This window comes from Gallus gallus, chromosome 23 (genome assembly GCF_016699485.2).
Source record: "Gallus gallus isolate bGalGal1 chromosome 23, bGalGal1.mat.broiler.GRCg7b, whole genome shotgun sequence".
Lineage (NCBI taxonomy): Eukaryota > Metazoa > Chordata > Aves > Galliformes > Phasianidae > Gallus > Gallus gallus.
This window is the reverse complement of record NC_052554.1, coordinates 1,262,107-1,276,545: the sequence shown is the minus strand read 5'-3', so window position 1 is coordinate 1,276,545 and position 14,439 is coordinate 1,262,107. Positions and strand designations below refer to the sequence as shown.

The 14,439-nt window shown below is 44.2% G+C and overlaps 1 protein-coding gene across 8 annotated transcripts in view; it reads right to left on the bottom strand.

The window, feature by feature from the left end:
* HIVEP3 (HIVEP zinc finger 3) overlaps positions 1-14,439 on the bottom strand; it is a 217,171-nt gene that overhangs the window by 19,886 nt on the left and 182,846 nt on the right. For all 8 annotated transcript variants that reach the window (XM_004947684.5, XM_004947682.5, XM_040651959.2 and 5 more), the window contains one exon: positions 1,638-1,813. In XM_004947684.5, the coding sequence (XP_004947741.1) occupies positions 1,638-1,813 (176 nt within the window). The remainder of the gene's footprint in view (positions 1-1,637; positions 1,814-14,439) is intronic.

Below are 14,439 nucleotides of genomic sequence, written 5' to 3'. Positions count from 1 at the left end.
CCTTCCAACAAGGAGCCATGTTCATGCAATTCCAAGTTACCATCATGCAACCATTTGCCCTAAAATCGCTCATCCCAGTAAGTTCTGCCCCCCTCATGCATCCGTATGCAAATGGACAGTTTTGCATTGAAATCCCAGAGCAAACTGATTTTGGAAAGAAGCATTCCCATGCTGCCTTCCCCAGTAAGCTGAAGAAGGGAAATCCTTTGGAGGCAAGCATCTATTTGCAGGTGTGCTTCAAGGCAGCAGAGATGGAGAGCAAAGCAGCAAGAGAGATGGTGGAAAGGATGGATTCATCTCATCACCCTGAACAAAGGCCTAACGAAGCATGATGGAAAGCAAGGTGAAGTGATGGGAGAGGTTGAACAGATTCACCTCTCAAAGGAAAACCTTGGAACGAAGGAACCAAAGCAAGAGGGAAAGAGAAAGAAAATGGATCAGAGATAGTTCCAGGTGGGGAAGGAGAGGAAGAACCATGGCTTGGATCTGCTGCTGCTTCTGTCTGACAAGAATTTGGCCTCAAACATGGTATCACTTCCCCATGTCCGCATACACTTGCTGATTCCCAACACGTTGTTACCCAGAAATCCCCCACAACTTAACCTCCAGCCCCAGGCATGGCCCCAGTGACTCACCCAGCAGCAGGGTCACTTGTTTAGCACTGAGGCACAGACATGGCCACCAATGGCACTTCTGGGCCAGCGGGCATGACATGGCCCATGCAGCACACAGGGCCTCCTCCCATGTCTTTGCTGTGCCTCTTTCTTGGGTAACAGTGGGGTTCTGGGATGCTATTCTTGAGAAATCAACTCTGCCAGCTCTGCAATTTTCTGAGGTTTGCAAGGATGGAGCTAGAGACGATGGGCATTTTGTACTTATGTCGAGCTATAAGTGAGACACCAAACTCAGCATCTTTATTGCAAGACTCGATACAAGCAAAGATGGAGAGCAGAACTGTGAAAGCCATGGTGCCAGACTCTTATGAGAGGTCAAAGGATTTGGGCCCTTCTGGCACTTTTGACAACTTTCCCCAAAGTCCATGGGAAAAGACTCATTTTTTTCACATGCTGTTTTGCATGTCCCTGACATGTTCTACTTGCACAAGGTCTGAGGCAATGATGGAGGCTGCTTGTGAAGAACAGCTGGAGGCAGTGAGGCTGTGGGTCACTAATGACTAGATGACCTGGGATGGAGGTCTTTAGAGAAAAGGTCTGTTCATATGATGTAGAAAATGCTGAAGTTGCATGCAACTGCCAAGGATGAAAATGTGCAGCGCCAATACCGATCTTGAGAGCACGAGCGTACAAAGCCACCCAACGCCTGTCTCCAGGTGCTTGCCCAGGGACCCGGGAGCTCGTCCTCATTCTGGGGTGGTTTTGTTCACAAATCCCTGGCAGCAAAGCCGTGCTTCCAATTTTCTCCTTTAAGAAACACCAAGAGGATGGAGCAGACTCGGGATGCGCATCAGATTCAGGGCTGGTCCTGTTGGGTAATTCCAGCCCATTTCAGACTCCCTCATCCCCCTCCCTCTGCCTCATGGGGTTTTCCAGGCCTGGGAAGGCCTTCCCTTCCCCTTTGCAAGCACCCCATGAAGTCAATACACTGAGCAGAGGAGCTAGGAGCTGACTGTCTCTTACCTTTGGTTTTAAAAGCAAAGTTACAGTACTTGCAGACATATGGCCTGACGTCTGTGTGCGTGCGAATGTGTTTCTTCAGCATGCTGGGTTTCTTGCAGCGAATTCCACACTCCTCACATACATACTTCCCTCTTCCACGGCCTCGCACATACACATACTCTTCGTTTGATTTGTACCTATGAGCAACAGGTGTCATGATAAAAAAAAAAAAAAAAGAATATTCCCACCTCAAAAGTAGTCACAACTTTCCTGGGTTAATTTAACATGTTATTGACACCACCGGCCTCATTTACCATTTGCTAGTTCTGGGTAATTAGGTGAAATACAGAATATCTTTTGCCCAGAGGCCTTCTTCCTCTTCTGGAACATGTTTCTAATGTCTTATGTCTTCCTCTGTACAGACAAATAGCCCAAAGCCTGAGGTCAAGTCACAGGGACACCCAAATGTCCTGATTTTCCCCATCCTCAAACACAAAGCACTCATAACAGTCTGAATAATACACGTCGCAGTCCAACCCATTGGCCTGAATCATCTCTCTCTCTCAGCTGTGCTGTGCTTCGAAATATGCACACTGTCACTGTCCTCTTCAATGTACTGAGGAATATGTCCCAGATAAATCTCTTGTGACACAGAATTCACATCCACTGGGACAACAGCAAATGCCATTGGAAACAACTACTACTGTATTGGCCACACTACACCTGGTGTAAAATAAGAGACCTGCACTACAGCTCTTGCTAAAATAAGAGACACCCAGAATGGACACAGTGCAAGAAAATACTGTTTGTAAAAAATATATCATGCTAACTCTAAATGACCACAGACTCAAGGTTCTTATGTTTGGCACAGTACCATGACTTGGATTTACCCAAGTCGGCCATCCTTCCTTCACATCATAAATTCATTTACTTTCTGTCCATGTATTTGCACATAGGGAAGGCCACATGATATAGGATTGAAAAATATTTGCAAGTGAGACCAATCATTTAGCCTCCTGCAGCTGAGCAAATGGAGTCTGTAATTTCCTTACATGTAGCACAAGAAGAACATAACACAAAGCTGACTCCCAAAGAGGCCAAATTGTTGAACTGTGGTACTTCTTGTAACTGTTTTTTTTCCCATCCAATATGAAATACGTCTGGTCCTCCAAAAGCCCTGAATAGGCACACTTAGAAATAAGACTTTCCATAGCATTGTAACAGGGGACCCAAAGACACGCAGCAATGTCAGCCACTCTCCAGCATTTGATAAAGTCTATTCCAAACCAGGATGGGGAGAAAAACACATCTGCTCTGGAGAGAAATTGAATAGGAACAGCAGCACAAAGTATAGCATATGCTCAAGTGCTTAAATATGTAGGTATAGCTTAAAAAAATAAAGCATTTATAAAGTAAAAAAAAAAAAAAAAAAGCCAACTACCATTTAAAATGGAGTAACATATATGCAAAGATCATGAATCTGGCCCTCAGCTGAGCTGAGATGGTGACAGCAGCGTGGTCCTCACAGGGTGCATCCAAGAAACTACATTGCAGTTACCCACAGGTGTGGATTTAAAAGCAAGAAGGTCACACTGCATGAACCTTTTCATCTCCTACCCAGGAAGAAAGCACGTGTCCTTGGCCCCATTTCATTTCATTCATTAGTAAGCACAGAGGTAACTTCTATTCCACCAAACAGTCCTTATAGCAAGGTTCTTGTTAGTTGGCCAGGAGGGACTGAGCTGGTGTCTGAGGAGCACACACAGCCTCCAGCCCTGTCCAGCTCTTGCCATTTAACCTTACAGATACAAGGATACCCATAATTAATGGCCAAGAGTGTCCAACGGCCTGACTTCATTCAGGATACTTGTAATTAATGGCCAAGAGTGGCCAACGGCCCTCCTGCATTCAGGGTACCTGTAATTAATGGCCAAGGGTGGCCAATGGCTCTACTTCATTCAGGGTACCTGTAATTAATGGCCAAGGGTGGCCAATGGCTCTACTTCATTCAGGGTACCTGTAATTAATGGCCAAGGGTGGCCAATGGCTCTACTTCTTTCAGTCGGTGATTTAATGGGAAAGCAACAAAAGGGACCCAGGAATCCTGATCCTCCTGTTCCAACTCGTGTTTCAGGCTTCCTCTTGCCCCTCCTTTGTTTCTGTCACTGTGCTGGTAATCACATTGCCATTTAAAAAATGAAATTGCACCTTTATCAGCCTTGTACTTGCACTACTCTTAATTACACCCTCACATGGAAACCTCTAAGTAAGTCCTTTGTGTCCAGCAGTCCCTCTGTCGGCCTCATTAGAGCTATCAGGGCTGGCTTTCCCTGGATAAAAAGCAACACATGATTTAATCTGAAATTAGCCTTGCTGTTTATCTGACGCAGTGTGAGACTGAGCCATCCTTCAGTGCAGACATTTTTCTACATCTCATGGAGCAGAGAAGCAGAGAAGAAAAGGTGATCCAAAGAAATACCGAACCAAAGGAGGAGAAACAAGGCAGGTGAGGCTGCCATAACGCAGGGACTGCTGCAAACGCCATCTGTCTGCACTGGAGGCTGTAGTATGTTTATGGAGATAATTGCTTCAATATGAAGCCGGTTTCTCTGCGGATCTCATACGCTCATATGATTTGCATCAGAACGACAAATCAATGACAGCTCGTTTCACGTGAAGATTTACCCTGGACAAGGGACCTTCCTGCTACATTGCGTGTGCTGTAACCGGATTCCTCTGATATTCACAGTTGGAGTTTGTGTCAGCAAATCTGTGCTTCTCTTCTAGAGCGTTGTGGAATTCATAATCCTGCAGTTAGCAACTTAAACCTCCTATGGTGCCACGGCTCCAATCTAATGCTGAGATGATTTGAAACCCAGGAGGCTAACTGGTCATTACGAGCTCGGAGACTAATTTGGAAATAGCTCTTTGAAACAGACACATGAAAGGATGAAAATTCCGTTATTTCGTGCATTTTTTGAAAGCTTATTTGCTGTGCTCTGCCAGCAAATGCACACGTGTTGAGCTTCCTGCAACCACTACCGACACTTCTCAGCGCAAAGGGGGCTGGCACAGCCATGGCACTGCCTCCCATACCAGAGACCAGGCGGCCCCAGCGGCTGTCAGCAGTTGGGATAACACCAAACTACATCAAACTTTGTCTTAACTCATTCCCTTGAACTTAGCTGAAACCTAAAACCATCCCGTATTTATTCCTTTGCAAGTTTTAGGAGCTTTAGGTTTTACTATTTGCTGCTGCAAGTATCTGGCTATCCTTTTTAGCCGCAGACACTTCTTTTTCCTATTTTTTTTCTTTCTCAGTGCTGTGAGCTACATCCAAAAGTCGTCGTGTGGCTGAAAACCACACGACCAAGGTTGGAGAACAGAGGGGGAAGGAAGTGTTGGTGGCTGGCAGGTTCTGGGGGGACCCATTGCTCCAGACACAGCTGGGCTGAATCACTCCTGCTTCCTGCAGCCACCAGGAGCTCTCCTTGCCCTGGAAGGCCTTTGTCAATGTCATTTTGCCTCAGCACAGCAAATAACTGATGTTATTTGACAGTGAGACTTAGGCACCCCGACTTTGCCAGTATCCAACATTTTAAGCTCAGTGGTACAGAACACCCCCAGCTGATTTTGCAGTGAGCGAACAAGTATTTCCTCAGCCGGTTTGGATGTTTGTTCAACTCCCATGTTTGCTTTTCAGATCTCTGGTACACCGTAACAGGAATCAGATATCCGATCCTTTCCCAAGCTGCTGCAATTAGTTCTCAGTCAAGTGACCCGAGCAGCTCCAGTTGTTGCCCTTGGTGTTAGGCCTCTGCTTTTATTGATGGCCCATTTTATCTGTCATCAGGCTGCCCACTCATCTGGCTCAGCTAAATCCTTCAGAAGTCCCTGACTGTCTGCCCTGGTATTAGCTGATCTAATTTATGTCTTACGCCACCTGCAAAATGTGACAGATTGCTGATAAATGCACAGCTATTATAATGTCACTAATTACCAGGACGTTTATTGCCTTTATCACAGCTCCCCACTGGACAATCAGAGCACTTCTCCCATGGTGATGCCAGCAATACCCTCTCTAAATCTCCACGTGCAGCACAAGTACTCATCCTTACCCATTGCTATAGAGGGAGGTGAGAACCCTTCACAGGTGTGTCCTGAAAGCCAGACAGTTACTAGGAAATCTCTCTTAACTCAAGCCAAGAGACAGCAGAACAAACAGAAGTATTTCTTTACAAAATCCAGACTAGACAATGTCATTTCCAGGTTTTTAAAAGCATGATAGAAACCTTTTAGTATCCTGATGTACGAGATGGGAATATTGCACCAAGACCAACAGGAATTTCTGAAGAGCGATGCAGCAGGACAGGGTATGGATATGGGAGCATCTGGCACAGAAATCTCCCACTAATTATCTTTTACAAACAGCCCTTGCCAATCCCCAGACTCTGTAATATATCTCATGACCAGGCAATGAATGCAGATACAAACACAAGGGACATTAACTCATTTTTGTAGATTTAATTTCAGTACATAAAGTGGGAACTTCTTCATAGAAACCTCTGTGATCTGCTTCTGTGCACCAGGCTTACTGAAATTTTGTATTCACATATCACCCGTGATGAGGGCCTGGAGGAGCACAACAACTGTGTGCCATTTATCAGCACATGTCTTTATGAAATAGTTGTAAAGCACTGAAGACAAATGCATTATTATGAGACTGAATCTCCATTTGCCTTCATCAGGGGATGTATTCGTCATGGTTATCTTGCTGCTGTTTTTAACATTTACCAGCACTGACCAATCCTGCTTAGAGTCCAGAATAGGTTAAGTTAGATGAGCACCAGATATTGTTATTTCAATGTCAAGTCACTGAAGGCCATACTTTTCCAAAGCATTTTTCATGTAAGACCTTCAGTCTCACCAATATGCAGTGCTCCTAAAAAGGAAGGTGTTCCTTATTATCATCCAATCTGTATGGGAAATAAAATGATCAAAGAACCCCCAGCTTTCCAGGCAGGGAAACCCCCAAGATTAGCCATTGGTGGTGCTTAGGGACGCGGTGTAGTAGGCAATATTGGTGGTCAGTGGATGGTTGGACTTGATGATCTTAGAGATCTTTTCCAACTTTAATGATTCTATGATTCTATGATTGACCGAAGGACCAGCACACAATTCATGTGGATACAAGCACACGTCAAGCACAGGACAGCATGACTACTCGGATGGAAGCTCCTTGTCAGGGCTGCTGTCCTACCAAGCAAAATGCCCATTAGCTCCTCAGCAATGCTGGTCACCAGGACCGCAAAACATATATGGATCCAAGGAGAAACTCTAAAGACAGCTTCAGAAATAAATGCACACCACTCGTTTCCTCCCTGCAGGAATCTGAGCATAGATATAGGAGGAGTAGGAATTCTATGGCACTGCAAAAGAAAATAAAGACAGCAAAAATCACACAGGGCAGCTCCGGCTGAAGTTACCCTGTCTGCTTTTTATAACATCCCTGGTGGGTCCTCACAGCTTGGTTTTTACCTAGGGCAACTTTCCACATTGCTTTGAATGGGAAACAATAAAGTGGGTGTATCCCCACACTGTGCTCCTTGTGATCACAGCTCTGTCTGCACGACCTTGGTGGCACTGGGCAGTGTGGGACATGTCAGCTGCTTCAGAAGCAATGCAAGCACCATGGGTGGGCACTGTCCAAAGGAAGATCAATGATCCTCCAGTTTGCCTACAAAAATGAACACTGGCAGAGCCCATATATCATGGAAAAAAAAGCCACAGGAGTCTCTTCCTATAGCTCTGCACTGTGACATGGCAGCCAGACCACCAGGACATGGGGAGGTCAGTGCAGGAACATTGAGTCAAAGGAAATCTCTCCACAACTGACCACATCCGGAACTCTGTGTCCAGGTTTTTGTGTTTCACAATTGAAATGACAAAAGCAAACCAGAAAAAAAAAAAAAAAGATGAGAGGGAAGTAACCTCCCTGCTGATGTAAAGATGAACCTGGGAGGAAAATGTGCAAAAAGTGAATGTTTCAAACAACATACAAAACTGTAGATAAATGAAAGGGGTAGGAACGGGCTAATCACCTGGAGAGATGTGTGCAATGGCCTGGATGGGGAGACATTTCTTTACCATGGATGGTTATCACAGAATCATAGAAGGGCTGGGGTTGGAAGGGACCCCAAGGATCACCATGTTCCAACCGCCCTGCAGCTGGCAGGGCTGCCAACCACTAGGTCAAGTACTAGATCAGATTGCCCACGGTCCTACCAACCTGGCCTTGAGCACCTCCAGGGATGGGGCATCCTCATCTTTCAGGACCTCCAGGTCCTTCTCAGCAGGGCTGCTCTCAAGAAATTCTCCCAGTCTGTATAGATATCTGAGATTATCTCAACCCAAGTGCAAAACCTTGCACTTAGCTTTGTTGAACCTCATTAGGTTCACATGGGCCCACCTTTCCAGTTCATCAAAGTCCCAAAGAATCCCATGAACTACAGAGTGAAAACAAAAAAAAAACAGAAAATGTAAAGGCTAGATATGAAAAAAGATGAGGAGCATTCCCAAGTAGGTTTACCCTGCACAGAAGTATGGCATGGGTTTAAGTGGTGTAACACCTCCCATGTGCTCAGGCTTTGCAGCACCTCTCACTGGGTACAGCTCCTTGCTGCAAATCCACTGGAGGAGCTGACACATATTTTGACACCTCTGTAACACACACAGTGGTCTCCAAGGGCCAACAAACAGCCAGAGTGAAAGCAACACAAAAACTATGCGTGAACAACCCAAATCCACACAAGGAGCTTTTACTAGCATAAAAACACCGAGCACAGAATGCCTTTTAAAGGCATTTCTCCATCAGCAAAAGCAAATCCTTCAGCCTGCAGAGCCTATTTTGTCTAAGAAGGAACAAGAAGTTCTGTGCTCTTGTGAGCTGGTCTGCACCAGGAGGGCAGCTCCACCACCCCAACCTGGAACAGATCTTTGGGCAGTGCGGTACAGCCAGCACCACCCATGGGATCTCCTTCAGTTCAATTAATCCAACACAGTGAGAGCCCAACACCAGCAAATGTTGTATATGGATGTAGAACTGCAAAAACGGTGCAGTGTGTTATTACTCCTCTGAGTGTTATGCTTGAGTGAAAGCTTGATTTAATTTTGGGTTCTGGCATCAGACCTTTTCTACTCTATTAGAAGTAAAATTACAGTTATACTCATTATGGTTCTATCTGCTGTTATACAGCTTCATCCTCTCTACACTCTAATCACTTAATTGTCATTCAAAGCTGCTCTAAAAACACAACTATTTCAGGGGGAAAAAAAAAATCAATGTAAATAATACTGCACTGCTTTACACAAGATGACAACCTGGCCTTTCATTACTGAAACACATTTAGAAATGAAACCAGACTGAAAAATGAAAGTGCCCTTACTGCAAGGTGAAAGTATTCTCTGCTTGGTGTGTGCATCATCCATGCAAAGTGACCATCTTTAGGCATCCAGCATGGAGAAAGGTGGAATAGCACTGACTGCGTGCATGGGATTAGCTGTTCCTTCCGGGCTTCCTTTCCAGTAAGTCCAATAAAGCCCATTAAGAGCAGAGGGAGGGAAACAACTTCCATAGTTTCTCACTTCTTATTTAGTGATTGGGCCATGTGTGGACCATCTTCAGAACACGCCATGCAGAAGTCAGACGGCTACTGCAGAGCACATGGAACCTGAGCACCTCATCCCAACCCACAGCAAAAGATGAAAGAGACTAAAATAACAGTAGTAATTAGTTTCATGACTACAAGGATATGATGGCAGCACTACAAAACACCACAATCACCTTCCACTTCTATGTGCCCACTTCTAAGATTTTCCTATACATCGCTCCAAGACCTAATGCTGAATGATGGCAATGCTGGAGCGTTGTCTCAGCACGGTCGGGCAGGTTGGGGTGAGGTACAAACACAGTGTTGCTCCAACACCACCTTTCCTTACTGAAGATCAAATGCAAATAGAAAAAACATCAAATTAGAAAAAAACAACCGCCACCAACTCATACAGCCCATCCATAAAGTATTCATAGAGAAAATCCAGCCTGGAAGTCCCCGCAGATAACCTCTCTCAATTCCATTTTTAACTCCTCCACCACCATCAGAATCAATCAATGTCCAGATAATCTGATATTAACCACTCTGCCTCTAAGTACTGACACAGATACTCCTTGTTCCCAAAGCAGCTCTTTCTGCCCCTATTTTCCTAAGTGCTATGAGTGATTCTCAGTGCTATGGCTGTTTTAATTACAGTCTGCCTTCTCGTCCTTCTGTCGCTTTCCATGTCAAGGAGGAAGGGCTGTGTTTGATGGCCTTGCTCCAGGACTTCATTTCTCAGCACCAACTCAGTCCCTGCAGTACCCATATTTTTTTCAAGCTTGTCATGCTGTACCACTTAGTAGTCCTAAACAGATCATTAAATTCTTGAATTCTATTGGATTAAATTACAACTCACAGATTATTTAAAACTGTACTGAGTATGTTGAAAGGATGCATCCAATATAAGCATGTAGTAACACATCCTTCCCACCACTCTTCTTGAATAGTCATTGGCTCCTGAGAGAGGGTCTCTATTTTGAAGCTGCCACCAAACTCTAGAGCTTATCTCAACGCATTTGCAAACACTCAAAGAATTCTTTGTGAGAATTTGGCTTCTGAGGTATATAAACATTAATGCATTTTGACGGTGTGTCTTTGCATGTTTGTGCAAAGAACCATCCACTTTTGATGGAAGGTATGTGACACCTCATTTTTCACTGGATACCATCATATTTTGGTACCTCCACATTTATTTCAAGCAGATTTTTTTTCTACACCACTGATTGAGCAACTTGATCTGGCTGCAGATGTTCCTGTTCATTGCAAGAGCTGGACAAGATGACCTCCAAAGGTCCTTTCCAACCCAAATGATTCTATGATTCTGTAATTCCATTTCTGGACGAATTTTCTTTGGTTTTCCATCCCCTCCTGGTCTGACTGGGATATACAGAGGATGCTCAGCACCCATGGGTCTCAGCCATGGGCTGGGCTGGAAGATCATATCCTGTCAGCTGGACATGGCTGCTTCCTTCTCGCATTCTCTGTGTGGTGTCTGTTCATTCTGAGGGGTTCACGGTGCTCTGCTTGCTCCATTTTTGACCCCTTTTTGCCAGACACCATGTCAGTGGGACACAGCAGAGGAGACTTGCTATCAGGCTGCCCCCAGTTATGCAACATAGGTCAAGGTGAAAAAATATTACTATTCCTGACATTGGACAAAACGAGCAATCATTGAGCCATGTAACTATGTTATAGAAATGCATTTTCTCTTCTGCCACCACATCTCTCTTCTTGTCTGCCAGCCTATTAGGAATGAATAAATATCCCACTTACAAACTACACGTCAGTGGAACACATCTATGGGGCCTGGGTACAAGTACACCAAAAAAATCACTGCTGCCCCTGAGTACTCTGCATTGCTACATCGTTTAGTTTTAAAATATTAAGGAGTGGAATTTCATCATATCCCTCGAGAGACAAACTCAACTGATGCTTAACAGAACACCTTGGAGGCATTCAAGGCCAGGCTGGATGTGGCTCTGGGCAGCCTGGTCTGGTGATTGGTGACCCTGCACATAGCAAGGGGTTGAAACTAGATGATCATTGTGGTCCTTTTCAACCCAGGCTATTCTATGATTCTATGATTAACGGAAGGTTGGGGTGGGAATTTTTTCATGTTTTTCTGTCCACATCTGTGTTTATTTTGTGTCATCCATTAATTGCTTAAACTTCTGCAAGTACTTCCTCTGCTTTTCAATGTCACTGGACCTCAAATAGAGCTGTTCCATCTATGGTCACCAGAATTAAGGGTAGGCAAGCAGGTAAAGAAAATGCGATCTACTGCTTTTATAATGGATCTATAGCATAGCAGCCAACTGTAAGGTCTTTAACACAGAAAATATATTTTATGCTCAGCGTGAAAGCTAATTGCTTTTGTGGTATGACTTATAAAGATAATACCTAATGAGCTTGGTTCCTTCTTCATTAAGAAATAAAGAGAAAGGGGGGAAAAATAAAGAGAGAAAAAAAAAAAGAAAAGAAGCTACATGGCACATTTGTAGACTAAAACACAATTGCGTTAAAAAAAAAAAAAAAAGCCAGATTTCTGCACATTATGAAAAACAGTAATTAAGACAAACACCACACAAGGGAAATTTAGCTGCATTGTTCTGCTGTGGCTGTGGAGCGAGGCGCTGTGAGCCGGGATCCCCTGTGCCCCGTTCCTTGGGTGATTATTTGCTCCTCCACAGTGGGAGCATGGTGGGGTGGGCAGTGCTGCAGATCTCATTGGGGCATTAGAAAATCACTTCACTAAGTGGGACAAGAAAAAGCTGAGACCCAGATCAACATCCACGGTTAATTCAGCTTATGTTATGTCCTAGAAATAACCTGCTTGCAACATCACTGGAGAGCAGCAAGCTGCAACATGAGCATACCAAAGAAATGGCAAAGATCACAGTAATAACAAGAAATACTCAGAAGTTATAAGAACTGAACAGACCAAACTTATCCATCAATAGCCGGCACTATTTTCAATCCATCTTTATATTACAAATGAAAAATGCTTAGCCATAAATACTTCATTCAAGGTCAGTCTGGATGGGGCTCTGAGCTCCTGATGGAGCTGTAGGTGTCCCTCCCTGTTCATCGCAGGGGATTTGGACCAGATGGCTTTCAAGGGTCCCTTCCAACCCAAACCATCCTATGATTCTACAATTCTATGACATTAGTACATCATCCTTACACGTTTGCCTAATTAACCACAAGTCTTATGCATCTGACTACAATTTAGATGATGAGCTTTTAGGTCTCATTCTTTACGTTGACAAGCTTTGGAAGAGATGTGATTGATTACATTCCAAAATCTTTATTATTATTATTATTATTTATTAACAGCAATAACTGCATCTCATTATGAACATTTCTAATCACTAAGATGAATATTAAAGAGACTTTTGGCATGAATTAGAGCGGATGACAAATGAACTGCAGTCAGAGCTACAGAACATGGTATTTTAATAGTATTGGCAACTTGGAGACAATTCCATTGGCCGAGTCCTATTCACTGCCGGTGTCCTTGGTGCTGATGGCAATGGATGTCCTGCCCTACAGGATCTTCCTGTTCACTTACTGTACGGCCAGGACACCTACTAAAATTCCCTGAGTATTCCAAGTGAGAGAAAGGAAATTTTCAGCCATCCTTACTTCAATTAAACTTGTAAGGTGTTTCGTGAGACAAAAAAAAGGTATGGTCTGGTGCAACTGATTCACTCAAGCAGATTTGAGAAGCCACCTGCAAGCAGAAGTTACTCCTTCCTATCAGGAAGGCTGCAATGTAATACAGGGATCGCTGCTTACTTCCACTTTCCCTTTAGTATCAGTCAATTTTGGTAATGCTGATCATGTTATAGGTAAAATATGCAGAGACAAAAATTAAGGAAAAAAAAAAAAGGGGGGGGCTGACCTCACCATACAAACAAGCAACAAAAATGGCTCAGAATAAATCCGTTCCCTGCTGGACGTCTGCTTCATCACTGTTGTTTTCCTCTTCTTGTCTCAGGGGACTTCAGTTCATCTTCCTTACATCTAAGCTTATTTTCCAAAGAGCTTTTGAAGCAAGGATGCCATTACAGTGATTTCCCACATCTTTGTTCCCACCACTCAGTCAGTAACAGATTTTGGGAGCACTGCAGGAGGAGTCCTTACAAACAACAGGGACGGTGAAGGAAAACAAAACTTCCCCTCAAGTTCTTCCGCCTCCACCCTCTGAGTGTGACACATGGGATAAATTCTCCTAGAGAAACTCAGTCTCCTCCAGTTTGTATAAAGAGGCTTCAGAGCTCAGCTCTCCATGTAGGTGTATGGAGATCTGGGAGGAGGGTGCTGTGCAGGAGCTGTTTTTATCCTCGTCCTTTTGTTACTTAGCAATAGAAACCCAAACACTGCTCCTCCAAGTGCGGAAGGCTTCCAGCAGCTCCAGCAAGCTCCCTGCGGGGAGTATTGAGTTTCATTCACTTCTTCACCAGTGACATGAATACCCATCCATAAACTGTTGGCACAATAAAATCTGAATGTCTGAGACTGGCTGCCATTAACAATAATGCAAGCCTCATCCAAGTGGCGGCCTGGTTATACTTTGAAATAACAGGAAGTGCCTTGATTTCAAAGAATCTTGGAAGTGAACCCGATATGCTGCACATTATGGAATAACTTCTTCAAGACAAACGCTTGCTTTCCAAATGTCTTCGCAAGAAAGCCCAGACAACCCCTCTGCCAACTCCATGTGAAGCTCCAGCAGGAGCCAGGGAACGGGTTGGAAACAGCAGGGTGTTTTTCCAGGAGAAATGGTCCCCTCATGTCAAAGAGCGATGGGTGAGACTGATGGAGAAAGAGATGGATGGGACTGGAACCATCGGAGCAGTGGAATATACCAGTTCCACCAAGTCTGGCATTTCCTGGAGTGAGGTCCACCTCCCCAGTGAAAGTTCTTAATAACAGTAAAAATAAATAATAATAATAAGCTAGATTTATTTCTATAGCATAGAAGCCAAAGAGCCTCTGGCTACAGTGAAGCATAGTAAATAAAAGCAAGTCCAGCTGCCTAGTCCCTTCTTTCCCAAAGGCAACAAAACAGAACACAAACACATAGTAAAGACAATCTGAGAACCACAGTAACCCCATAACAAAAGCACTCAGTCAGTATCACGTTCCGGTCAGTTCTTGCCCTTATC